We start from the raw sequence: 27,298 nt of genomic DNA on the forward strand, positions 1-27,298 counted from the left end.
ATCACACAGTACAAAAAAATCTGTAAATAAATATAAACTACAGTACAAGAGAAATATTAAATTATACAATTCCGTCAAACTGTAAACAGTATTGAAATGAGGTCCATAAGAGTAAAAGGGGTTCCTGTTATATTTTTTCATGACACTTGAGCTTCTAGAAATCTGATAAATGCCATTTTTCATATCTTCAAAAACTATGGATTATACAAATGGAAAGAGAATTCTTTTCATATGTAAGATATCAAATAATAAAGCAGAGGAATAATCAGTTTTGTTACTACATAGTAACTAAAAGATGTATGTTTAAAGATTCTTACTCACTCTTGTAAACTCATCTCTAAAGATGCAAAGGACTAATTAGAACTTCACATCAGAAGAAACTTGCCATCAAGAGGTTCAAGACTACCAAGTAGATGAAAATGCCTGCCTCTGTGCAGGAAACCCCCCCCTTCCCCCTAATTAACCCCTCCCCACCTCTGCTGATTCTTTGACATTTTTACATACTAAATAATGTTAACACCGACTTTGGCAGAATCACTACTAATAAACTCAAAGCACTTGTGGTCCATTGGTTCCATCACAGTGGCCAGTGCACAGAATTCTCTAAATACATTGCATAACTAGAATGTAGAGGTCAGACACCCAAGGACCAGTGCTTGAATTTAGTAGTAGTCATGGTGAAGAAGCAAGAGCCACATTAAGGAACTGCCTCTATATAATTTATAGAAGCAGCTGGGAATGTCATTTACTTTAGTTGTGCTGGCTATTAGTGGCATTTTAAAGTATATAGTTTAACTATGTGTGTGTGTGTGTGTGTGTGTGTGTGTGTGTGCATACACATACATATTCTCACACACACACACATACATATATCTCTTACAATACATTGTTAACAGGAACCCCCATGTTATCTGTTCAGTAGTAATAACTGAATATACAGAATGCCACTATAAGTGTCTGAGGCACTGTGTGCTGGAGAGTTATATGCAGCTTTAAAATCCGTTTGGCTGAGTTATACCTGGATACCTGAACTGAGTTTTAAGTTGACATTCATCAAGGATGTGCTACCAGCACTTCAAAAGAAAAGCAAAACAAAAAAATACAAGTCACTGCTAGGTTTAGGAATAGAGTAGAAGTACCTGAATTGAGTTCGAAGAGTGTGTCAACTGTCCCTGAGGGTTCTTAAACAGTGTGAACAAGTCGGCTTCCTAAGCACATTAGTCTTAACTTTACATAGTGGACTGATAAAATACCCATGTCTGACAATTTAATTTAACAAGTGGAGGTTATAAAGAATTATGAGCAAACACTCTGAAAGTATGTTGTATACATTTCTTTTCAAAGCAGCAATAAGCTGCTATAAAGTATAAATCCCATTAGTACAAACAACAAGTGGGAGTCCGATAAAAGTTTCTACCTTTAAAAGTCTGGTTTTCCGACAACACGGCATACAACCGATCATATCAATAACCAAAGACTATTTATCTCCTAAATCAGAAAGCACCTAATTACAGACTACCAATTCAGGATTAGGTTTTTAATCAAACACTTTGCTATTACATACTAAAATTCCTTAAACTGACTAATGCTGGTATTCTAACCTATGTAATTATTTCCCCACCCCACCCCTCATTTTTAGAAATATACCATTCCACAACTTAAAAACATTAAGAATCATTTTTTCAGTCCTCTGATGTAAAAAGCATGTCAGTGAGCAAATATTAAAAATTTACATGGTAAAAAGGCTTGAATTTCAGCCAAAGATTCTAAATACTGCTCATTCCCTGAAGACATAAAAGGGAGAGAGAATCCCTACCCATTTTCCTAGTGACAAAAATGATCTGACACGATTTTTCATTTGGGGGGAATATTCCCCTGACTTTCTCTCAAATCCAAATTCCTAAGCCCTAAAATTAGCTTAACGAAATGAGAGAAAGATCAAGCAAACCACTGGAGTTGCCTGGAAGGTATAATATGTTATCTTTTTTTTCCCTTAAGACAAAGATTTGTTTATATAAATGTGATCTGACCCCACATTAGGAGATGGTTTGTTTTGTTTTCTTTTTCTTTTAATCATTCTACAACTTACAGTACCTAAGACTCTGAAGACAAGATAAATTAAGACTTTAGTGTTGTAACAGAAAAAGTGCTGAATTATCCCTTTTCCAGTATTTTAAAAATGTCAGACAAGTGCTTTAATAGTGACAGTAAAATGTACTGCTCGTGCTTCAAAAATTAAGGAAAAAAAAATCACCTTTGAAAAAGAAAAAGTGTTTTTAGAAGTGCAGCACCAAGTACTTATTAAACTCAATTGGTAAGTGTCCCCATTATTCTGATGGGGGCAGAAAATAGTTTAGATCTCAATTTCATTTGGCTAGTAACTGCTATAGTCTGTTCTACTGTATCAGTGTCCTATGTCCAGTCCCTTCCACACTATCCACTGAGAAATTAATCTCTAAAGAGATTATTTTTAAATTAGTGTTTCAGGATGATACCTGAGAAAGGGAGCAATTATGCAGAACAAGGAATCCAAGACTGCACTAATACTGGTAATAGTTTCACAAATTCTTTGCCCAAGACAAACCTACAAGTCTAAGAGGTATGGATTGTTGAATAGGTGTAACTGCTTTGTTTTTGTTTTTTTTGGTATGTATGTATAGGGTCATTTCCAGTGTCTAAAAATAATTACCTTAAGACTGTTCAATAACAGTCTAAGCCAAGATAAACAGCTCAATTTTTACATACAAATAATATAGATTAAATATGACTACAATACTTGCTCCATCCAATTAATCTGTGATTAACTAAAAGTGCTTACTTTTAGGCTTCTTCAGAATCTCTTTTAGCTATTTCAATACATAGCTATAAATCAACCAGAAAACTTAAAAGTACCCTCCAACAAGTTATAGTATCAGTAATCTGTACTCATACTGACATGTTTATGTTTGCCAATTTAACATATACTAATCTAGATGTTTCTCCCAAATGGCTATAAAGAGGATCTAGAAGATATGACTCAAGAAATACAGATGGCTCAACTTTATTTACAGTGTGTCCTCTTACTAGTTTTTCAGAGTTTAAGACAGAAAGTTTACACTCTGCCATCTTTATTTCAACCTAGTTTCTCTCAAAAGCCCATACAGCTTTATCTCCTCCTCCTTCTCCTTCCCGCCCCCGTCATCTCCCTCTCCTTCATAAGAGTTAGGGCTCACAGCTATAAGGTTATGCTACAGGGCTAATTTATAATTTTTTTTTTAAAAAAAGGCTACAGCAAGGTAATTTTGGAGATAAAGGGGTTAATTGCACGGAATCTCTCTCCAAGTTTCCCTTCAATTGCCATATTATATCATATAATCTGACCAGTTGTAACCAGACTTATCCTAAGAAAACCAAACAGAAAGATCTGAGGATTTGTATTCTATGCACCACAAAGTTAACTTTTCTTGTTAGTGATTGAAGAGAATTTTTCTAAGAATAGAGTATCTCTCTGGCCCATACAATGTAGTAACCTATTAACTAGTAGGCTGTTTAGACCATTAAGCTTTCAATGGTAATCTCAACATAAAGCCAAAATTGGAAAGGAAGGTAGTAACAAGGAAAATGGCCTACTACTTCATGAAAGCCAAGAAGACTTTGCTCATCAAATTTTTATAAATTTTCCATGAAACACAGTATGTTTTGTTTAGGAGCTTTCAGTTCACTGTCAATCTTCTATTACCGAAGACAGTACGAATAAAGAGGAAAAATGGTTCATGTGAAAAATGTCCTCTGGCATTCAGACAGGTAAAAGAAAACAAAAAAGAAAAAGTGAGCGGTTCAAAGCCAAAGGGGAAACAGCTATAAATAAATGACACCTGGCAATCTAGTATATAGTTGCTAGCTACTCAAAATTGCAAATTTAAATGGAAATTCAATTTATCTCCCCAAAACTTACAAATATATACAAGCATCAAGTTCTACCAAGGATGACAAAAACACAGATGGAGTCCTATTAAGTGTCAGGTAAATTCCAAGAGAGGCAGAGGTGTTAAAGGGGTCTATTATTTTGGGATAGCCCCCCCCATTCTATATTCCTAGGTGAAATGGAGTTATCATATTCTTAACTACCTCTCAATGAAAGAAAATGGCTATGTCACAGCCTTTACAAACAGTAAGTTTTGCATACAGTATGGAGTTCCTTCAAGGAAAAACATTAAACAATTATTAAATTTCCTATGGTGCCAAAGGATTAGAATAACTGATCCCTTACAGCTACTATTAGGGCTAGGGTAAAATGTTAGGGTATGAAAATGCCAATTGGTTGAGGTAATGATTGGTACTAAATAACGAGTTTTTAAAAGCACTTCAACACTGGAAAGGAAATATGGTAAAAATAAAGCTAATAAACTTCACACTTTTTGAGCTTGCTCACCAGAATCAGACAGTTAACTCCAAACAAGGACCCCTATCACACAAAGCCTTACTCATATTTATGATCTGCTGCAGCAAAGGCTTACTAAGCAACATCTATTTTTAAAAAAAACAGCAAACTTAATACTTTAAAGTATTGTACACACAAATATAAAATGCTTCTTTTGTGAAAGGAAACAACTTTATCTTTCATGGTACCTGAAACAGGGAAAAATTTCACAGCTGACTGCTAATTGTTCATAACCACTTAACTTCCTGTTGACCTACTTAACACACTATCATGAAAGACTATATTACTGCCAAACTTGATGACTACACATGAAGTACACTGCCTTGGGAATCAAAAAAACTAGTGATAAATATTCCAGAAAGAAATCCTTCCACAGAATCACTTAGTGTTTTCACTACAACAGTGTTATGAGCTTGTGTATTGTTATCAGCATTCTCTCACAAAAAGGTAGGAATAACAAGTTCTAAATACATATCCCTGACCTAGTAGCATTATCATCCACTTATCAAAAAAGATGTGAGAAAGAGGGATTTTGTGACAAATAAACTACATTTTCCCATTACAAAAAAAGCAACTGGGGTCTGGGCCCTGCAAACTCTGGTCAGCAGAAATTAGGCATGCTATTAAGACAATCCCCCATTACATACTGAAGATGATCCAAAACACAACTAGTACATCTACACTGAAAGTGCCAATACAGCATAGCGGCAAATCAAGAGAGAAGTAAAAATTAAAGGGATCACTGCAGCACCTAGATTGATAGCCAGCCATGTGATGAACCACTTCAAGAAACACATGGTATAATGGAACTTTGAGAACAAAATTTAACATTAAAAGTGCACCTGAATATTACAAACTAACTTTACAAAACCTACAATAAGGTAAAATATATATCTTTTGAAATATTCAGCAGCTTTTTTTGTTTTTGTTTTTTTTCGTTTTGTCTTTTTTTGAGAGGCTCATGAAATTCAAAAGGGACCACTAACTAATTCCAACCATGCTTCACAAAACAATAATGGCTATTTTATATTGCAGTTACCAATGTAATGCAATTAGTGCTTTAAAAAAAATCTACTTAAAAAAATTTTAAAAAGCCAACACAAGAGACCTTTGGAGGAAATATGCTTGTTCAAAAGCTTCTCTGAAAAGGAAGTTTACCTGAATATTAAGTCGTCACTGATCTCAAGTGTAATGTTAAAAAGCTTCACAGACATGAATATTACAATCTTCAGGTCTCAGGACATTTAATCTGAGAACAATTAGAGTTTGGTTTGTTTTTAAATTCACTTTCTAAACCAAAGCAAATAATAGAAGTACTCAAATTTTCACTATTTACAATTCTTAGCCTACAATCTGAAATGACACAATACAAGTTCTCTTTTTAAACTGCAGCATTAAAGGGTAGGCACACCATTCTTCTGCTGCTCGATTGTCATCCACTGAAACACACATAGAAAATATTTATGTTAGTAAAATGATCACTCCAATGTACACTACAATGACAAAGTTTTACAAAACTCAACTCATACATCACTTAAATAAGACTACCATATAGGGTTAAACCTCTCCGAACAGGAAAACTCTACAAAAATTGAACTTTTAGGGCCAAATTTTTAAATGGGCCTTTAATGATATCTGTCTGCAAATCAAAAAATAGCACACGCACAAATTAACTGCATTCACAAGGGCCTTTTTGTAACACGCTCTAGCTACTGAATAATCCAAGTAAAATACAAGAAGGCACTAGTATACACAATTAATTATGTGCTGACAAAAAAAAGTGGAAAATAGGAGGCTTCCTTTAAAAATTTAGCCCTTTGCTTGCAGCAAACTTTCTACAACTTCCTTCAACAGCAGATGAAGCCACACATTTAACAATGCATTTTTATTGCAATTTCAAGCTATGCTAGAAAATACTGCAGTTTACATACTGGTACTGAACTCAAACTCCTTGTTATTATCAGCTGACAACTAGAAATCTAAGAGGAAGCAGGCTCATTCAAATCATCACATAAAGTAACCGAAGCAAACAAGGGTCCCAAGCCCAGTCTATGTTAAAAATGAGCAGTGCGTATTTTTAAGTGACATCAATGGTGTGCCTAACCTTTGAACTGATAAGATGCACAGAAAAAAATATATAAATATGCTTAACTTTAAAAGGCCAATTTAATTAACTGCTCCAGAGTTTTCACACAAACAAAATTTTGCAGTCTTGGGCCTACCTAGTCCTCCTGCCCTTTGAAATATTGGTATCTATTCGCAGTCACCAACTTCAATTTAATCAACACCCAAGAACAACACTTGTTTTAATTTTATATATAAAAGCCAATAATAATTCTTTTGGTTGAGCAATTAAAAAACTGAGAGGACCTAAAATTCCTTCCCAACTGATTTTAATTTATTGGATGTATGCAGTGTTTTTATTGTTTTGTAGTGGATAATTCTGACTTCTATAGCATTAAAACCTGTGGGCTTCACCCAGTTATAAATGGTTGCTGCAGATATACTAGAAGAATGTATTGGCTAAACTTAGTTCTCAGTCTACTGGAGTTTTAAAAACTCACCTCAAAAAAAAAGTTTAAGGAGTGCTTATATTAACATGAACTGAAATTGTATTGTGTGCTAAGCAACCATTAAAAATATATTACTGAAACTTATTACTGTTAAACTGGAAAGGGAGAAGGAAGGAGGGAGAATTGATGCTGAATAAAAAAAAAAACCCCTGCTACTAGCAAATGAGTTATTTAAAAAGGAAACACCCTAAGGATCTTTAGCAATAACTGAATTATAGCTAAACATGATGTGTAGCCTAAATCAGATTAGGCTACCTTTGGGTTTTTTTTCTTTTTTCTCTCAACACACACAAAAAAATGGATCCTTCATCAATGTGGTAATTTGGGCAAATTACTGAGGTTGTAATGTCAAGAGATCATTTTTAAAAGATCACAGTTATACACATTTCCCTTCCCTATTTCCCCAACCCTAATATACAGATCTGAAATAATTTAAATCAGTTGCTGGAACTACACATAGTAGTTAGTAAACGCATAATCACATCTGTAAAAAGGGCTTAAGGTTTCAAAGAAACCTAATTTTACTAAAAATGAGGCATACTCTATCGTATCATTAAATGTACCCTGACTGCTCCTGAGTAAAAAACGGAGCTTGTCCTCCATGAGATAAGGCTACATCCTCACAAACTGGTGAGATCAAATCCTACCCTTAGAAAATCCCAAACAAAATTACAAGTGAAGGTAGTGTTTACAAAGAATTAACTGAAGTATTTTTGAAGGTAGTGTATGTACCTTTCCCCCTCCCCCCTCCCTACTGGGTGAGCACTAAACAGATTATTAATGTTAAATCAATTCAATTTTTGTAAGAAAAAATTAAATGTAATTAGACCCAATTGATTACTTATAATTATTAAGGAGATAACTAATCTCCATGAGCTCAAGAGATTTATGCTATCTAAAGAGCAAGTACTTTATTATAATACTTCAATTAGCTGGATCCAAGGAGAAAGAAAATTCTGAATAATGTTCTAGTTAAAGATGGCTTCCTAATTATGAACAATAAAGCTCCAAGTAGAAGAGAGTTGGGTTTTAAAAGTGGCCTTAAAAAAAAGAGATAAATATGACAGTAACTCCCCCCCCCCCCAAAAAAAGCACACTGGCTCTACAGGCAAGGAGTCCACGTCCACATATCTGCATTCTCTGTGAGGTAACTCAATTCTCTAAAATCGTAGAGAAACATGCAAAAGGCCAAAGGGAAAAAATAAAAAAGATATTTTGAGCCATACTGCACATGGAAAATTTCAAAAATGCAACATTCACAATGCACCTTTCACCTGGGTGTCCATGCAAAATCTGCAAAGAACAAGTGTTACAGTAAATGGAGTCAGGTGCATTCAATGAAAACTGAACAATGCAGTAGTGCTCACCCAGTTTGTAAAGTAATTGGCACTCTACAGTATTCCTACTCATCTTTTGATTCATTTGCACTTTGTGCTGCCTCTCCCTGGGGATCTAATTCAATCTTTACTGAAACATCTGGACCCTCCGACCTCATTAATTTCATCTTTTTCTTTGGAGGGTTTTTCAAAGTGCCCAGCCTCTCCTTTACTTTGTACTCCAGTGTACTGTGGGGAATCCCATAAATACTCTGAGCTTTGGAAACACTCATTTTTCCACTCATAACCACCGAGATTGCTTCCTCCAGTATTTCACTGTTGTACTGTCTATATCTCCCTCTTTTCTTCCGAGGCTGCTTGGAACCTGGGTCTCCTTCTTGATCCGATGTGGGATATGGTTGTCCAGAGGTAGACTGCTCAGCATCTGAGCCCCAAGAATCCGGTCCAGCATCCAGCATATTTCTTCTGTTTTGTTTTGGAAGAATAGCCCTTAACTTTTTACTAAGCGCGCTCTCCGTTTGTGAACCCATGACCAAAGAACTATAGCTGTACTGATCACCAGTGCGGGACTCCCATGAAAGGTCCATGCCTCGGACTTGTGGTATCTTTAAATCTACAGGAGATGAATGGCTCACGTCCTTTTTTCCATCTTGCTTAGTTTGAAGTGCCATTTTTTGAAAGGCAGAATTTTCTGTAATAAAAGGAAGGTCACTGATGTTGCTGAGTGCACCATTTCCCCTGAATTTCATGCGGCTGAAGTTGAATTCATAATGTGGTTTTGCCCAAGAGGCCTCCCTGGATAAGATTAAATGTTGGCCATGATTCTGCAATCCAGATGACCCAAGGCTGGCAGCTGAGGAGAACTGGTTTCTGCTCAGTAGTTCTTCACTAATCTGCAGTGATCGCGCCAGCGGAACTTTGAGAGATGTAGAGTGGCCAAAACCTTCCCTGGTTCCATCCTGTAGGCTTCTTGGAGGTACCCCATCACCACTCCGAAGTCCGTCCGGACGGTGCTGGCTGGGTCTCCCAGGTCGCCTAATTGGATGGAAGGAAACTGATGTGAGCAGGACTTGCACAGGTAGGGAGGGATGGGTGAGGGGACCACTCCTTTATTAGAAGGCCTTGCTTGGGTAACATCACTTTGTGTTATTTATTTTCTCTCTCTCTAAAATTTAAAAAAGGTCTCAGCAGTCATTTTAAAACTTGTCCACCAAAAAACAAAAACAAAAACAAAACAAAAACAAAAAACAAAAAAACAAAAACCAGGAGCTTTTTGGACAAAGAAAAATGAAACCTGTCAGCTGGTCTCTGGTTGGGTTCACAAATTTTCGGAGGAGAAAGGCTTCGCGCAACTGTCTGAAAATAGCACCTTAATTATAAATTACAAAGTAATCGTCAGTCTCCATAGTTCTATATACAGCTGTGTTATTAATGTGACGTTACCACTAAACAAGTACAGTAATAAAAGAGTAAGCCGAATGACTTTAAAATGCAACACATTCAACACACATTGGACAACCTTGCTACAAAAGCTTGAACTGTTATTCACAATAGTGGAGGCCATAGATAGGGTACTCTTAATCCACACAAAAAAATTGCTGCTCATCATCAAAAAAATAAACAACTCCAAACAATTTATAATTCTTTTACACTCGAAGTGGTTCTGCCACTAGCAATGAAGCTGCATGTTAACAACTTACCATACTGCTTCATTTAAATACAATGAGAAACACAATGAATGAGAAACCTCTGATTCTCCATTTAAGATGTGCCAGGCTCAAAAGAAATGGTCTTTTCTTACCTCCAATACTTTTATTCCTCATATACTATTAAATTTAGTTCATTTCCAAGTTATGAACATTATGTTGTATGTCTTTTAAACTTTATTTTAAAAATCTATTTTCTGTAGAGTAGTCATTTCTATCTATATTTTAAGTTGATGGCTCCCAAAGTATGCTACCAAAAGTTAGTTATTTCATGAAATTACTAGTTCTTAGCCCATTTTTTCCCACACAACTACAAATACAAACTAATACTGGCTTGCAAGTGTAAGACTTTCACAATGACGACAGATTATCAAGGTCAATAATGGCGAATGGTAAAGCATGCCCAAAAGAAGTAATAACATTAATAAAATCTAGACAAGAAAGTGAATGTTTAAGAAATTAGACACACTGGTATAGTTCCCATTATATCTACAAAAATAACAGATTTTTTTTCTTGTGGGCTTAGTGTTATGATCAGCAAAACTAATACCCTAAGGATAATAGCAAAACTTCAAATAAAAACAGGGCGGTACTAATAACTCACTTAAGACTCAAGACCTTGATTTGAGTTTCACCAAATGAAAAGAACAGAGAAAGAATCTCCAATGTGAAGTTGTGGACTGCCAAGACAAACTTTAAGCAAAATACTATGTTGGTTTTCCCACCAAATCACAGGTTAAGTCTTAGATTAGCTAAGAGTTTCATTTATGAAAACTACTTGGGCTCCTGAAAAACTCCCAAATGTTCCATGAAATTGTGATACAAGAATAGAGAGGGATTCATTGCATTTAAACCAATATTTGAAGAAGAGAAAGGTGAAAAAGAAAAGGCAATTACTTTTTAAAAACCAAAATGGATAAAATTAACAGTAAAGGTTTTATTTTTTATATCAAAAAGACAGGAAAAAAGAACCATGAAAAGTAACAGGGTAATTTGAAATGTATTGTAGTAGCTAATATTACAAAAGCATTTCAAAGAAGGGATCCTTCTTCAAATGATAGCTAAGAGTGTTTCAAAAAGTTAGGACATTTTGATGCTCTCTACCATAATTTATATAACTTCCAAAAAGGTTTATATTCTGAAGCTAATTCTAAATATCATTTTAGATTATCAGGAAGGTTTTCATAGCTAACATACTATAATTCTATGACAATTTAATATTTCTTCCACGTAGCTTGATTCTAATCTATTCTAAATAAAAATAGTTCCTTTAAGGAAAAAATACATGGTTGATATAGGGCTCCAGATCATCCACCACTATGAAATCTAGTTCCAAGGATCAAAGAATTCACTTTTATTTTCACAGTGCTACAAAAACTAATTTTATAAAGATTGTATATTGTCCTGATAGAGGTAATTAACTATAAACACTCCACATCAACCCCATTCTGTTAAAAGAAGCAACAGAAAGTACCATTATTATTTTATGAACTGTCAACACTGGAGATTATACTTGCAGTTCATTTACTAAAACCCCCAAATTCCTTATGTACCAAGTTCTGTAATGAAGTTCACTTCTCATCCAAAATCTTCAACTTAAAAGACTGTAACTGATATACTTTAAACTCTGTAATATTTGATTAAAGTTCTTTACTCACATGTCAAACAATGAACATCCAAAAATACAAATGCATTCTTGCCAAGTTCTTAACTTAATAAAACTAAAGTAAAACGACTGGCCTGTACTACCAAATTTCAGAATGCAGTTTTTCTTAAGAGGTGGACTAATGGTTGACTTTAGAAAAGATCAACCATAAAAATCATTACTCTGAAGGATTTCCATTTGTTTTAAATATGAGATTAATATTAATCTGCAATAATCACTTATGATAGATTATGAGAAAGTTGCAAAATTTCCCTTACCCGTTCCCTTGAGTATTGGAGCAACCTGGAGAATGGCTGAGGGAAGTGCTGCCAGCACATGGACTTTTCTTAGTGGACAAATCAAGGACACCGTCTGTAGAAACACAAAGGAACACCTGAGAATGTGAAAAACTAGGTCTAACTATGAACTCTGTTGGGATTAAAATTAAATCGGTTGGCCTACTATATGGATAAATAACCATACTGATTTATTCTGAATCATAAATCATTAAGTCAAATTACTATACTATATATCATATAGGCCACCCCATCAGATTTCCCATTCACCATTCCCAATCCCCAAAAGGACTCTTAAAAGGGAGGGGAAAATTCAAGAAGCATACACTGAGAAAAAAATTATTAGCTTCATAGTAGGCATCAAACTACATAGTAGAACAGGGTTCCTTTTACCAGTGAAAACAAAGATCTAGTCCTCATGGCTAACATGACTAAAAATTAATGAGAGACTGGTTCCTAACCTCTCAAAAGTTGAGACATTTCACAACACTATCAAAGATAAAATAAAATACTAGAAATATCGATTTAAGGGGCAGCTAGGTGGCACAGTGGGTAGAGCACCTGCCCTGGAGTCAGGAGTACCTAAATACAAATGCAGTCTCAGACACTTAATAATTGCCTAGCTGTGTGACCTTGGGCAGGTCACCTAATCTCTCATTGATCTGGAAAAAAAAGAAAAGAAAGAAAAATCAATTTATATTGTTTTGTTTTTCATGAGACCAACTGGCCTTGACATTCTAAATTCAAAAAGATCCAAAGTTTCTCAATGTCACAAATTATAAAATCAAACATCTGCAAATTAAGACAGTCTAAAAGGAAAAGGTAAAGTATTCATATCTTGGGTTTTCCAAATATTTATAAATATTGTTCAAAAGGGGAATTTACAAACATAATTATAATAACTTAATTGTAAAAAATATTTTTGTTAGGTTACAGCAGAATGTTATGTTTTTTTTAAAGAAAGACAATGATAAATGCTTGTTGACTGATTAGGGTTAACAGAGAACTTTATGGACAATGACTGTCACACTGAATCTATACAAACTCATGAGGGAGAGTTAATGGCATTATCCTCATTTTACAAATCAGAAAACTGAGGCTAAGAGTGGCTTAGTGACATGCCCATGGTCACACAGTTATCAGATATGGAATTTGAAATTATGCCATTTTCAGCTCTAAGGTCAGTGTTGTTTACATTACATCATACATAGAAATTCCAAAAAGTGGGAATAGGTGTCACTATAGTTAATGTGATTTCATAGACATTTGGTTAAAATCCAAGATCACAAATCTGAAGAGATCTTGGAGATCATCTAGTCCAACCACCTTAATTTATACATTGGGAAAATGACACCTGGAGAGAATGAAAAGAATTAATCAAGGTGACACAAAAAGTTCAGCTGGAATCTGAACTCATCCTTATGACTTCAAGTTTAGTGATCTAAGGCTGCTTCTTTTTCTACTACACCCCATAGCCTTTCCTACATAATTCATCAAATTTTAAGTGCATAATATGAATTGGTCCTGGTCAGAAATTCACCTCTAAGTGGAAGTTAATAGGAAGAATGGTTTAAATGTTTTTGTTTAACAAAAAACAGCAAGCTGATATGCCAAATTTCAGAAAGATAAAGCAACAAAGATGAAATGCCATTTAAGAAAGCATCCTTGGTAGCAGTTAGGTGAAGCAGGGACCCTGGAGTCTGGAGGACTTGAGTTCAAATCAAAACTCAGACACTTACTAATTGCCTAGCTGTGTGACTTTAGGCAAGTCACTTGATCCCATTGCCTTAAATAAAAGAAAAATGTTTTTAAAGGGGGGGAGGGGAGGGGGAGGAAGAGAAGCATGCTTTATTAACCAAGAATACTCCAAATATTAACACTGCTACCATCTGTGTATAACATTGTATAAGAAAATTACATTTTGTATAAAGCATTAACAATTAAACTTAAACTAATTTTATCAAAACCATCCCATAATTTCAGATATGCTTTACAATAAATACAGGCAAAATTAATATGTTACATTAATATTAAAAACTCTCTGCTACCAGGTGACCAGTAGCAGATCTCTGAAATCTTGTTTCCCTCTCTCTGGAGATAGAGAGATATAGGACTCCTGGGTACCTTCTCATTCCTACTACACAGGCTGTTATAAACTGTTATACTGTCAAGATTAAAAGTATTCATATTTTTAAAAATCCATCTGATACCACAAGTAACATTTCCAAAGGCATCCATTTTAAGTCTAAATGGAAGTTTTAATTAACCAAATATGGTTTCTTTTTATAAAGAAAAACCACAATAATGATGTTGATAAAATAATTTTTCAACTATAATACCACTACTTTTGATAATATAAATTTATCACTCAGTTTAAAGCTTAACTAATTAAACACTATTATAAATCCTTCAAAAATGCATACTGTGCAGCTATTCTGGTAATAAAACAAAAGATTATACTAAGATTAAAATCCAAGAAAGTTTTAATAAGGCTGGCAAGAGACTGTGTATCTGCTGTTCAAAGATCAATCTATTTACACTCTTGGCATCACACAAAGGAAATAAATTATTTTAACACAGGAACTCATGAAGACTTTTATTAAAGGTGAGGTCTACATCTGCAGAGTGCAAAAAACTATAGTAGGAAAAAAACCCACCACAACTCCTTAAAAATCTAATCAGAAAGGCCCTAGTTTTGCAAAGAGTACACTATCAGCAGTGAAATGGCCATATGATCATTTATACTTTGTCTAGTTAGGAAATTCTTCAAACATTTTGATCACGGAAGACTTTCTTATTGACAGTATCACTCGGGGGGGGGGGGGGGGGGGGGAGAAAGATCTTCAATCTATTCTACATTTGTGTAGTTTATGTACATAGCTTATTAAATGCTATTTTCTGTACTTTAGAATGTAGGCTCCTTGAAGGCAGATGTGGTGTTTTTGTCTTTTTCAGTAAGCCCAATATTTAGCATAGGCACATGGCAGGCGTTTAATAAATGTTTACTTTCTTACACTGAAAATATAATGATAAAGTAACAAATTCAAATATGGTATTAATATATAATCTATCAAACATGAACTATTTCCTAAATAAGATTATAATTACATTAACTAAACACAAGAAAACAATTCCAAAAGCAAGTTTTTGGATAATTTTTTAAAAGTAAAATTATGGAAATTGTTTACAGAAATCTCAAGAGGCAAACAAATGTTTTATAAAATCGATTTTTTTGAAGTTAATGCTTTCCAGTTGAGATGATCTCTCTCCCTCTGCTCCACCACAGTATATGTAATAAAACTATGCCACTTACAAAAAGGTATGTCTTAAAAACTTTAAATAATAAAATTTATAATAATCCAAACACTGCCTTGTTTAAAGGTACTTACCATTACAAAGATATAATTAAAAGGGAATATTTGACCTACTTGAAAATTTAAGGGGAATTTTTAGGAAAAAGCTATTTATCTATTACTAAAATTAAATGTTTACTGTAACAAGCCAGGGACTTACTTATTCTAGATTTATATCTATGACAAGAGATGATAGATTTGAATATGTATAATTATAAATTTTGCTCATCTGCCAAAAATAGATTTCATTTGACTTTGTATACAATACAGTAGACTGAATAATTGATACTTTTCACTAATTCAAAACATAAACCACCTCAACAACCCTCCAAAAACAAACTTCAAAGAGGGACATTTAATTAACTTTCTTGTTTATGAAGATTTTGACATAGGTCAAAACTTGTGATGAGTGATTTATTTTCCTACACCTTTTCCTTCTATAACATAACTTTTTCTAGTCCATGATACTCATCCTAAACTAGGGATTTCCAACCTATACGGTATGCAACTGGGATATGGTTGGAAACTGGATTAGCAAGAGTACCTAACACATGTTTGGACTAGGTACTGTCATACTGATCCTTAACTCCAGCACTGTAAAGTAGTGACACTCAGTAAAATAAACAAGCATACCTACTAGAGACTGAATAACTCTCACAACAGATTTTAATATTTTAATATATAAAGAGCGTATCAGAATTAATAAAATATTAACTGATTTTAAAGTAATATAATGGGTTTTTGTCATGGTATCTCATTTAATAGACAATACAATCCAACCAATTAGCAAATGGGAATGCATAAAAAGTTGGGAAATTACTTGTTTTAGATCAAATATATATTTAATGAGCAAGAGAGAAAAACATTCATTTATCTTAAATGAAATAAAAATATTATTATGATAGATATGAGGTCATTTAAAAAATACAAAGCGCTAATATGCAAACATATTACAAGTAATATAAAATCATAATACAAGTAATATTACTGGCCCCACTCAGTGTTAAGATAGACTTAAATCTTCACTGGAAAAACATTGGAGCAATAACTATTCATGTTTCCTCTCTGTACATGGTTTCATTAATGTCTGAAGCACTCTTTGCCATAACTGGCTCTCAAGATGAGAATATTAAATCAGCACTTTTTTATTAGATGGAAGAGATACTAAGAATAAAACCATACCTTGTTCACTAGGTTCTGACTGAGACTTTCTGACAGTAAGGTCCAGAGGTGAGTCTTGGTCAGCCATGAGAAGTTTACTAAGTACAGGGTTCTGAGCAGTTGCAGCCGTGGGAGAGGTGATAACAGGAGATGCTTTCGGCAGGCTTTGGTTCTTTGTGCTATTGGGCTGGCTGGGGTCCTGAGTAGAGCTATTTTTTGAGGTATATTCAGCAGCAAATTGTTGGATCATTCGCTGCATGATCTCACGGGCCACTAGGGGAATATTGGGGTCAGAGACCCAGGGACTGTCTGTAAACAAAAATTTATTTAATTAAAAAAACATTTTAGAAAGGTTTTCAAACAAACATAAAGTTACATTCTTTTAATTTTCCTTAAAATGTAGGTGGTTTTCCAATAAAATATTTTCAGTTCTGAGATGCAGATTCATTCACCACAGGGAAATTTCCAAAATTGATCATGTTTCTCAGCAATTTCTTTAAATCACAGCACAATATGTAAAGAAAGCATTGTCTACCTGATGTTAAGTCTTATCTGATGCAGAAATTCTAAAGTCCCTTCTTTTACTAATTACCTTAACTATTTAATGATAATTATATAAGATTACTCAAAATCTTTGGATTAGTTAACTAATCCATCTTTGAAAAGTCTTTGGGAGATAAGTTACTGAGTATTTAAATTTGCTTGTTCTAAATTGTGAGGCACAGTAAAAAATTAAAATAGGCCATTTAAGGTGGTAAATTCCTTAAACTATACCATGACTTCAACTAATAAATAACTCTAGAAATGTTCTGAAGAAATCCAAGCTATAAATGTCTATTAACTAAAAGATTTAGCTTAAAGAAACATAAATGAATTCAGAGAAGCATTGTAATTTCAAAGTTGAAAGGACCTTAAAAAAATATTTTAGCCCAATTCTCATTTTAAGGTAAAAGTAAGCTCTAGAAAAGGAAAAGTGACTGATTACTCAAAGTCACAAATTAGAGGCAGAGGCTGGACAAGAACCCTGCTATCCTGACTCAGGAATTAAATATTTTACTACATTCAATCTTTAGAGAAAGTTATTTCAGATGGCATACCAATACTGCTTTGGGGGCTCTAAATTCCTAGTCCTTTTTTGAGGGATGAGATTTTTAGAGCTAAACAGTGGCTTAGGGATCATGTAGTCCAGCCTCTTCAACTTAATGTTCATTATAGTACAAATCTTGGTATAAGAAAAAAATTTTGAATACCTCAAAAAAATAAACGTATTTCATAGCATCAAATCACTGGGTCAATTCCACCAAATTTGTTATAAAATCTGTTCTAACCAATTACCTTCTTGAGAATTGCAGAGTTAATTCTTCCTAAAGTCCATTTTTTAAATGTCTTAGTCTGAGTGTGAGAGTGTGTGTTTGTGTGTCTGTGTGTGTGTGTATATGAGATACTATTTTAACTGAATTTACATATTTCAAGGTTAAATTTGTGTAAGAATAAAAATGACTGCAGAAATTTCTAATTGGCATATCTTTCAGTGTAGTTTCACTGAAAAGTGTCTGGGTCTATTTTCCTTTTATAACATAGTGTAAATGTAAATACTCAGAAAGTTCTTGAGGCCAAGTGAACATAATCAAAGAGAAAAAACAAGGAATTACTAAAAAAACTGGACAAATTTGATTATTTAATGTACCTAAAACATATTATATGTATCCTATTTGAAAAACCAGACAACATTATCAGGAAAGAAAAGTGACAGATTAGCTCAAACTGAAATAACAAAACTAACATTTAATTAAGAAAATCTGATGGATAGAATAGAATTTGCTATGGTCCTGGGAGTCACAAAGAGTCAGGCACAGCCGAATGATTGGAGAACATCACTTAATTATTATGAAGTTATTAAATAAAATATAAAAATGTGACACCTCTACATTCTAAAACCTAAGTCATTTCACTGGAATAAGGATATCACTAAAACCTTACTATTTTAGTCATTTAAGTTTTTAACAAATAAATACTTAAAACACCATTTATGTTCAAGTAGTCTATTTTCTTGTTAATTTCTATTTCAAAGGCTATTAAAAATCAAGGGTTAATTCTAAGTCATCTAAAGTATTCCTATCTTAAAGTAATTTATGTCAATCTATTAGGACCTAGAGAAAATGTAAAATTTAAACACCAAAACTTACATTTGAAAGATCAAAAGTATAGTCCTTTAAATTAGAAGATAGTAAATCGCATGCACACATGTGCGCACAGGCACAGAAAGACACACACACATATACAGATGAATCATTATAATTTTCTATGATAGTGATGAGTTTGGGGGGAAAAAGTGATGAACTTTAAAAATGTGTCACTGAACTTTTTTTCTCTTTCCTCAAAGTTCATATCAAAAGGGTAATCTCCCTTCAGAGGATAGGGTTTGAAATGAGAAACTGGCTTCAAGAACAGCACACTCCTTCTACCTCCAAATTTCCTGTCTCCAGGAAGAAGGAAAGTGATACACATTAATGTAAAGCATTGTGATACAACCTTACAGAAAAATATATAAAAATGTGAAAATGGAGACTGCCCTAAAGTTAAAGCATGTAAGGAACACGAGTGTCATACATATATGTAAATATAATGCTAATTGTTCAGGGTTTGAATTATTACAAAGGACTCTGAAAAGTTGTCTCTGGTCCCACAGCTACTCTATGTTAATCATTCCAGGAGTTCATGTCTTACTACTCCTCAGATCAACCCTCTTTCTTATCTTCTCACCTCAGGCTGACTCAGCAAATTCATCTGGCCTTCAGACCTGGAGAAATTCCATTAGGTTACAGGGTAGAGAAAAAAGGAATCTAAGATAACACCAATGAGAAAAAGATAGAGTGCTAGTTAATTATCTCCCCCTTGCTGTCTAACTCTTCAATATGCCTGGTGTTTTGCATATTGTTCCCCTCCTTAGAATGTGAACTTCTTGAAAGCCAGGGGCCAAACTTCTGTCTTTCTTTGTACTCTAATTTGGAGTAAGAGAACTTGAATTCAAATGGTTCTTTATCAATCAATGGCTTTGTGGACACCTACCAGAAGACTGAGGGGCAGGAACTGAGCCCGTGATTTTACTGACCATGTTAGATGTTAGGTACTTTCTATGCAACTTAAAATTAGTTGGAGAGTGCAGATGACCTTTTTGTAGTCTGGTAGCTTGTTTCTCTGAGTTCGAGACACTGGCCTAGGGCATGAAGAGGTCCAGTGACGTGCCCAGGGAAGGTACCCTTCACTCAACTTCTTCCTGGCTCTCTAACCAGTCAGTCAATAAGCATTAATATGATGTGTTTCCTGTGTGGAAGGCCCTGGGTGAAATGCTAGAGTGATACAAAGAAAAAAACATCATCCCTTTCCTATAGAAGCTCACTATCCCATTGTGTACCTCCAAGATACAAAGAATGCAGACAGGAAAGTTAGAGAGATCACAACAGTCAGAAGGAGAAGGGGAAGGACCTCAGGCAAAGGTGGGGATTTGAGGCAGAGCACAAGCCCAAAGCAGGGAGATGGAAGGGATGATAGAAAAGGTGAGGAACAGCAAAGGAGCCTAGGGAACTATGTCCCCAAGTTGTAGAATAAAGTCAAAGACAAGGAGACTAAAGACACAGGAAAAGACCAGAAGGAAAGGCTTTAAATGTCAAAGAAGGCTCCTCTGGAGTTTAAAAGGAGCCACTGGAATTGGGGGGATTTGGGGGGCATGATTTCCTATGACATTGCCTGAACTATTGCTTTATTCAGAAGACCACTTTAGCAATTAACAGGATGGACGGACTGGAGTGGGAAAGGACACTAATTAGAAGGCCACAGTAGTCTATAGAGAAAATAGTGAGCATCCTTGGATATCAGTTTTGTCATTAAAAATCATAAGACCAAAATGGATAATTTTTTACATCACTTTCAGATGTCATATTACAAAAAGCCTTTAAATATACTGAAAGTTTTTAGACAAAGTTCAAGTATACAATAAGTCTAAATTAGCCCTTTCTAAAGTACTGATTAAAAGTAAATATATCTAAAGGCAAGGGGATGGCCAAGAGGAAATAAAAGAGCCTCTTCAATCTTATGATAAATAAGAAATAAATCACTTAGCTCTGCTGAAGCAAATGTCAGTTCATTTTCATTATAATACTTGAAGAGTGCCAGAATGTTTTAATTTTATTTTTCTGTTATTTCAACTTACAACTCAATACAAATATTTCACTTCACAATTAAAAAAAAAGAAATCAAATTAAAAATTTTTTATCAAAAATTTAGAGTTTTTTTTTTAGGTATCTGAAAGGCAACCGGCGTTAAATGGCTTGCCCAAGGCCACACAGCTAGGTAATTATTAAGGGTCTGTGACCGGATTTGAACCCAGGTACTCCTGATTCTGGGGTTGGTGTTTTATCCACTACACCACCTAACCACCCCATATTTAAAGTTTTTAGGTTAATGAAAAATCACTTCTAGGCAAAATGGTTTCTTTAATGTCAACTTAATTCAAAATGTCTAAACAAAACACCCAAGAAAAAAAGAGTTCAACTATTAATATTATGCGGATGTAAGAAGAATAGTAGTTTATGGCAACAATTTCTCATGCCTCACTAATTTTCAAGAAAGTCAAAGTAATTCATGTAATCATAAAGTTATCATTTACTTAACTAAAATCTTAACAAAAACTATACCAGAAGAAAACTGAAGGTGACCACCTTGACAAATTTAATTCAATTTTTACCTTCACTAAAACAAAAGCAAAAAAGTGATCAAATGCAGTAACAACATTAGCAGCTTCTTGCAAATCCTGGATATTATTCTTTACCCAAACCAACCTTTTCTATAAAAGACTGCATTGAGGAATTCTTCTGCTTGTCTCTCGAACCGAATGATTTTTGCTTGCCCTTGTCTAAGAGCTTCTTGCCCAGCTCCAAAAGCTGGTTCATCCAGATCGATGAAATGTTCCTGCAAAAAGTCAGTGAAAGATTTACAAAATAATACTTCTCATCAAAAGGCATGAAAGAATAAACATACCAACATAAAATAAAAATTTTAATACAACTTGAGATGAATTTTTAAAATCTCATTATTGCCTTTAATTCAAAATTCACTTAAATGTATTAAAGTCAACCAAAATTTTATCTCCAATAACTAACTATGAAATGCAAAAAAGCATGTGTATATTAAATATATACACACAGAGCATTTAAAAGGTTAAACATGCACCAACTTCTCAGGGATAAAACATACACATACACAAACACATGCATATATATAGAGAGGTATATATTTGTATGCATATATATGTGTGTATGTATATATACATATATGTATGCATATAAAACACCCTCTTGTAAGATCATCATCTCCAATTGCACTTTAGATTGACTTAAGTGAAACTCAATATATACCATATTAAGCTGAATCATTAAAAAGTTCTCTTACAAATACAAGTATCGAAAACTAAAAATATTAATAACAAACTGACTAGTTCTACTGATTTCTTTCTTCCAACTAGGCAAAATAATTTTTATTTATTAAAAGAATTTCACAGAAAATTAACTACATATTATTTAGTGAAACAAAAGGAAAAGAAATTTAAAAAAAAAAAAACCTGTTTAGAAAATAGCCACAGTAGAAGAAAAGGAAGAGAAAATTTACTTAACTCTCCCCATCTCCCTTTCTAATCTCTGCTTGTCAAATGCTGCTCTGGCAAGTAGGAAAAACCCCACTGATCTGTGCATTCCACACACTGTGAATTACCCAGGTAAGTAAATGTCACAGTAAAAAGAGCAGAATGGAAAGAAAAGACTTCTTGAGTGGTCTTTAAAATCTATAAAATTCTAGAATTCAAAGATATAAATTTCTTTTCATAATGGAAGATGACATTTAATTACATTTAAATTTTTAAATAGGAACATACATGGATTTTATAAAGTATAAACAAAAAGTATCTGAATACTGTAGTGATTTGAGAGCAAACTTTTTTCCATTTTTTGATCTTCTTTGAAGTGGAAAACTGTCCCTGCAATTCTAATTCCTTTCTTTTCCCTAAAACCCCACAAGAAAACAGTATATTTTGTACAGCATGCATCTTTTAACAATTATGCTGCTTAATTGTGAATAATTCTAAAATACATAGAATATAAAGTGTATATTTAAAATATCATTAAGCTTAAAGAAGCTGTGACTTTTAAATGCATGTGAAAAAGTATGTCACATTAACAAAATGAATCTTCACCTTGTAAAGGGTCCTAATATGAGAATGGTAATTCAATAAACATTATAGTGATTATAGTTGCTATTTTTTTTATGTTAAAAGAATTGGTCCAACTATTACACTGTTGGTGGAGCTGTGAACTCATCCAACCTTTCTAGAGAGAAATTCGGAACTACTCCCAAAGGGCAACAAAAATGAGTATACTGGGGTGGCTAGGTGGCACAGTAGATAAAGCACCCACCCTGGAGTCAGGAGTACCTGGGTTCAAATTCAGTCTCAGACACTTCATGAGTACCTAGCTGTGTGGCCTCCGGCAAGCCACTTAAACCCATTACCTTGCCAAAAACCTAGAGTATACACTTTGACCCAGCAATACCACTACTAGGTCTATACCCTGAAGAAATGATGAAAAAGGGTAAAGACATCACTTGTACAAAAATATTCATAGCAACCCTGTTTGTGGTGGCAAAGAATTGGAAATCAAGTAAATGTCCTTCAATTGGGGAATGGCTTAGCAAACTGGTATATGTGTGTCATGGAACACTATTGTTCTATTAGGAAGGATGGGAATTCAGGGAAGCCTAGAGGCATTTGCATGAACTGATGCTGAGTGAGATGAGCAGAACCAGAAAAACACTGTACATCCTAAAAGAAACATGGAGATGATAATCAACCTTGATGGACTTGCTCATTCCATCGGTGTAACAATCAAGGACAATTTGGGGCTGTCTGGAATGGAGAATACCATCTGTATCCAGATAAAGAGCTGTGGAGTTTGAACAAAGTTCAAGGACTATTCCCTTTAATTTACAAAAAAACCCAACAGATATCTTATTGTCTGATCTTGTTATCTCTTATACTTTTGTTTCTTCCTTAAGGATATGATTTCTCTCTCATCACACTCAATTTGGATCAATGTATAACATGGAAACAAAGTAAAGACTGACAGATTGCTTTCTGGGGGTGGGGGGTGGGGGAATTGTAAAATTCAAATAAAATACTTAATGAAAAAAGATTTGGTCCAATTTACATCATGATTTAAGAAACTAGGTTCATCCAAGTCATAACATCTTCATATTTAATTAGAAAAATATTGATTATAACAAATATTGATAAACAAAAACAAGTTCAAAGAAAATCTTCCCTTCAATAAACTCATCTAAATTTTCATCTAATTTTCAGAGATTACCATGAGATTTGTATTATATTGAAAAATGAAGTCCCATCAAACCAAACTTTCCTCTGCCAAAATGGCTCATAACAATCTTTTAGTACAGATTGTTTGTTGTTGTCAAAGCAACAGAACTAAAATGTAACTAATTTCATCAACTTTAAAATTTGCAAAGATCCTTTTCAATAGATGCTCAACCAATCAATAATCCTACTATGCACCAGGTAATAGGCTACAGAAACAAAAGCAAAAACAGTTTCTATCCTTAGGGAACCCAGCATGTACATAAGTACGAAATGATTTTGGGGGAAGGCACTACATAGTCGAATCTAAGAATTTTTCAGATGATATACAGAGATTTCTATATAAACCAAAAATAAGACACAGAAACTTCAGTGTTCCACATTTTTGCACCAAATTCATATTAGCAGTAAGATAAACATAATTGATTTTTCCTTGACATATATTCATGTATGTGTATACATATATACTAACACCACACTCCAAATTCATAAATGATAGTAAATAATGAATATGAAGATAATTAAAAAATAGACAGTTATATCAACAAATCTAATATAGTATTAGGATAATTCCAATTCTTCCCCTGATAATTTTCAAAATAAAGAGTATAAAAAGAAATAATGTCCTAGTCATTATATATATTCAAAAACCTTCATAAATCTTTCTGGTTCTTAGTTATTCACCAAAGAATAATCATTTAATATCTAGTTATACCTAGCGTCAGTGAAAATGCTAAATGCAATCTCCTAATATTTCATCCTTTCTTCAAGTAGAAAGGACTTTGAAAGTCATCTTGGCTTCATATTGGCATATGATCATCTCCAGCTCCTGAAAAATATGATTTTCTGTAAAATTCACAAGAGTTTGTGAGTAGAGAAAATGGATTTGCATACGATTAAAACAAAGTTGATATTGATAAAAGAATATCTTTTCTTAAAGTTTTTAGATTTATTGCTTAAAACTAGAGAGAAGTGATTATTAGTTTCTAGAAGTTTTCTTGATTAAGTAATAGGAAAAGCAACAGAGAAATTCAGAAAGTAGATCTCCAGAAGCCAGGGTACTAACTGCCATTAACTGCCATGGCCATGTCACCTCTGAACTCTAAGGACTTCCTTTTTGTTTGCCCAGATATTCATTATACTACTTTTTTTTTGGCAAGGCAATGGGGTTAAGTGGCTTGCCCAAGGCCACACTAGAGCTAGTAATTCTTAAGTGTCTGAGGCCAAATTTGAACTCAGGTACTTCTGACTCCAGGGCCGGGGCTCTATCCACTGTGCTACCTAGCCTCCCCATTTTTAGTATACTTCTAACCCCAGATTTCACAATAAAAAGATAGTGAAGGGGCAGCTAGGTGGCACAGTAGATAAAGCACGGGCTCTGGAGTCAGGAGTACCTGGGTTAAAATCCAGTCTCAGACACTTAATAATTACCTAGCTGTGTGGCCTTGGGCAAGCCACTTAACCCCGTTTGCCTTGCCAAAAAAACTTAAAAAGATAGTGAAGAATGTAGGAAGAGCTAATAAATCTTGAGTTTCACTTTATTACAAATCACTTATTATTTGAAAATGTGATTTTTTTTTACCTTTAAAATCTATTTTTTAACTAGTGAAGATGAAAGGCTTCCTTATTTCTATACTTCAGTAGAGTTGATATTTTAAATGAATCTTGTTTGCATTAACAAATCTTGTACTTCAATCACCACAGACAAACTGATAATATTCAGTTGAGGAATATAAGTTTAATCTTTTAACTAAAATTATTTGAAAAAAACAAACATTCCTTAAATGTTTCTAATCTGCTTAATCAAAAGGCTTAAAAAACTTGAAATGATTCAAGGGCAAAACTCTCAGAAAATACTGCTTTTAATAACAAATCTCTGAGGCTTAATAGTAATGACTGGGCACCCTATGTATTGGGTATCTCCTCTAAACCAATTCCAAAATTATCAGTTATAACATTTTGAACAAACCCTTCAGGGGTCTATTACTATATCACATAGCACATACCAAGGATCCTAGAATCTTACTGCTTAGAAAACTAATGAAAATTTACAAGCTATAATTATTCATATCCTCATGTGACTTAAGATAAATTATTTCTAAATCTAAGATGGATATACTTTATAGACATCCTCCAGGGGTTTATCTGCAGTTAAGCAGTGCTTTCTTCTTTTCAGATCTGAAGCTTAGATTTTTCTTTCCTATGCATAAATAGGAAATTATTTCATCATTCCCAATTTAAGAATACTAGTGTTGAAATAGTAAAAGTAATAAAATAATAAAAAATAATAAAATAATAAAATAAAAAACTGTATATCAACCAATATTAAATGAAGCTATTCAAGAGTGACAACAGGCTTCATTATTGAAATACTGACCCTTACAGGAATGTTCACAAAGTCCTAAATCCTAGGGGAAAAATTTCTGAAACTCTCTTATACAAAGATTATTAACAGTTGGGGGGGGGGGGTATGGGGAAGATGGAAAGAAAAGGTCTTTCTTGACCTTCCATAAACAAAGCCAAGCAGTACCTTCTCTCAAAAATCATCTGGTCTCTATTGTGTATAACCCTATTTACATACCAGTTGCCTCAGGGCAGACCATAAACTCTTCAAAGGTAAAGACTGTAGTACTTTGTCAGGAAATCCCCAGAAAAGACCAAAGCCCCTGCTGCATTTAGGGCACTGATTTTTTTCCTCACTGTCCCACTTCCTTGCTCAGTTTAATCCACATCATAAACCACTTGCCCATTCCCCAGAAGGGACAAGATGTGACAAGTGATAAAGAAAAACTAAAAAGCTATGCTGATAGACTCCACATAGTGGGATATACCAATAAACCCTTTATACCCCAATATCTCGTCTACTGTTGCTTCTATCCTTTTAAGCTCCCATATCTACTCCCTTTCCTGACCACACCATAGAGCGAAAAGTCTGGGTCCAGACCACCCATGTCTCCTGCCCTTTCTCTGTCTATCTGGATCAGGTCCTCACTCACTTAGCCTATTCCAGTCTCCACAGGGGTTGTTATAGTTCAGATCATGGAGGGAGGTGAAGAAAGACAGCAGATCTAGTACCTACCCCAGTGCTGCTTTAGTGGCCCAAACAGAGCAGCTTCTGCTATAAACCACTTGTCAGAGTGAAGATGGCTCTGAAAAGCAGCACAGTATCAGAAATCAGGAAGACCTTGAGTCTTATCTCACCTTAGTCACTAAGTCATATAGCTTCTCTGGACCTCAGTTTCCTCATCTGTAAAACAAGGGAGTTGGACTCAGTGATTTCTAAGGTCTCTTCCATCTCTTAAATCTATGATCTTATGACCTGCATTTTAATTCAAAGATCTCCACTAAACATCTTTCCACTCCCCACCCCCTGCAACCTTCCAACCCACC

General features: G+C 34.2%; 1 protein-coding gene across 12 annotated transcripts in view; it reads right to left on the reverse strand.

The window, feature by feature from the left end:
• The window catches only part of LCOR (ligand dependent nuclear receptor corepressor), a 137,282-nt gene that overhangs the window by 30,559 nt on the left and 79,425 nt on the right, over nucleotides 1-27,298 (reverse strand). For 4 of the 12 annotated variants that reach the window (XM_074233226.1, XM_074233235.1, XM_074233236.1 and 1 more), the window contains 3 exons: nucleotides 21,330-21,459; nucleotides 16,513-16,800; nucleotides 11,960-12,053 (listed from right to left, as the gene is read on the reverse strand). In XM_074233226.1, coding sequence (XP_074089327.1) covers nucleotides 11,960-12,053; nucleotides 16,513-16,800; nucleotides 21,330-21,459 — 512 coding nt within the window. Of the gene's footprint in view, nucleotides 1-798; nucleotides 9,366-11,959; nucleotides 12,054-16,512; nucleotides 16,801-21,329; nucleotides 21,460-24,623; nucleotides 27,156-27,298 lie in introns of those variants that run through there. The other 8 variants (XM_074233233.1, XM_074233228.1, XM_074233232.1 and 5 more) reach the window with 7 other exon arrangements.

The sequence above is a fragment of the Macrotis lagotis genome, chromosome 4 (assembly GCF_037893015.1).
Source record: "Macrotis lagotis isolate mMagLag1 chromosome 4, bilby.v1.9.chrom.fasta, whole genome shotgun sequence".
Classification (NCBI taxonomy): domain Eukaryota; kingdom Metazoa; phylum Chordata; class Mammalia; order Peramelemorphia; family Peramelidae; genus Macrotis; species Macrotis lagotis.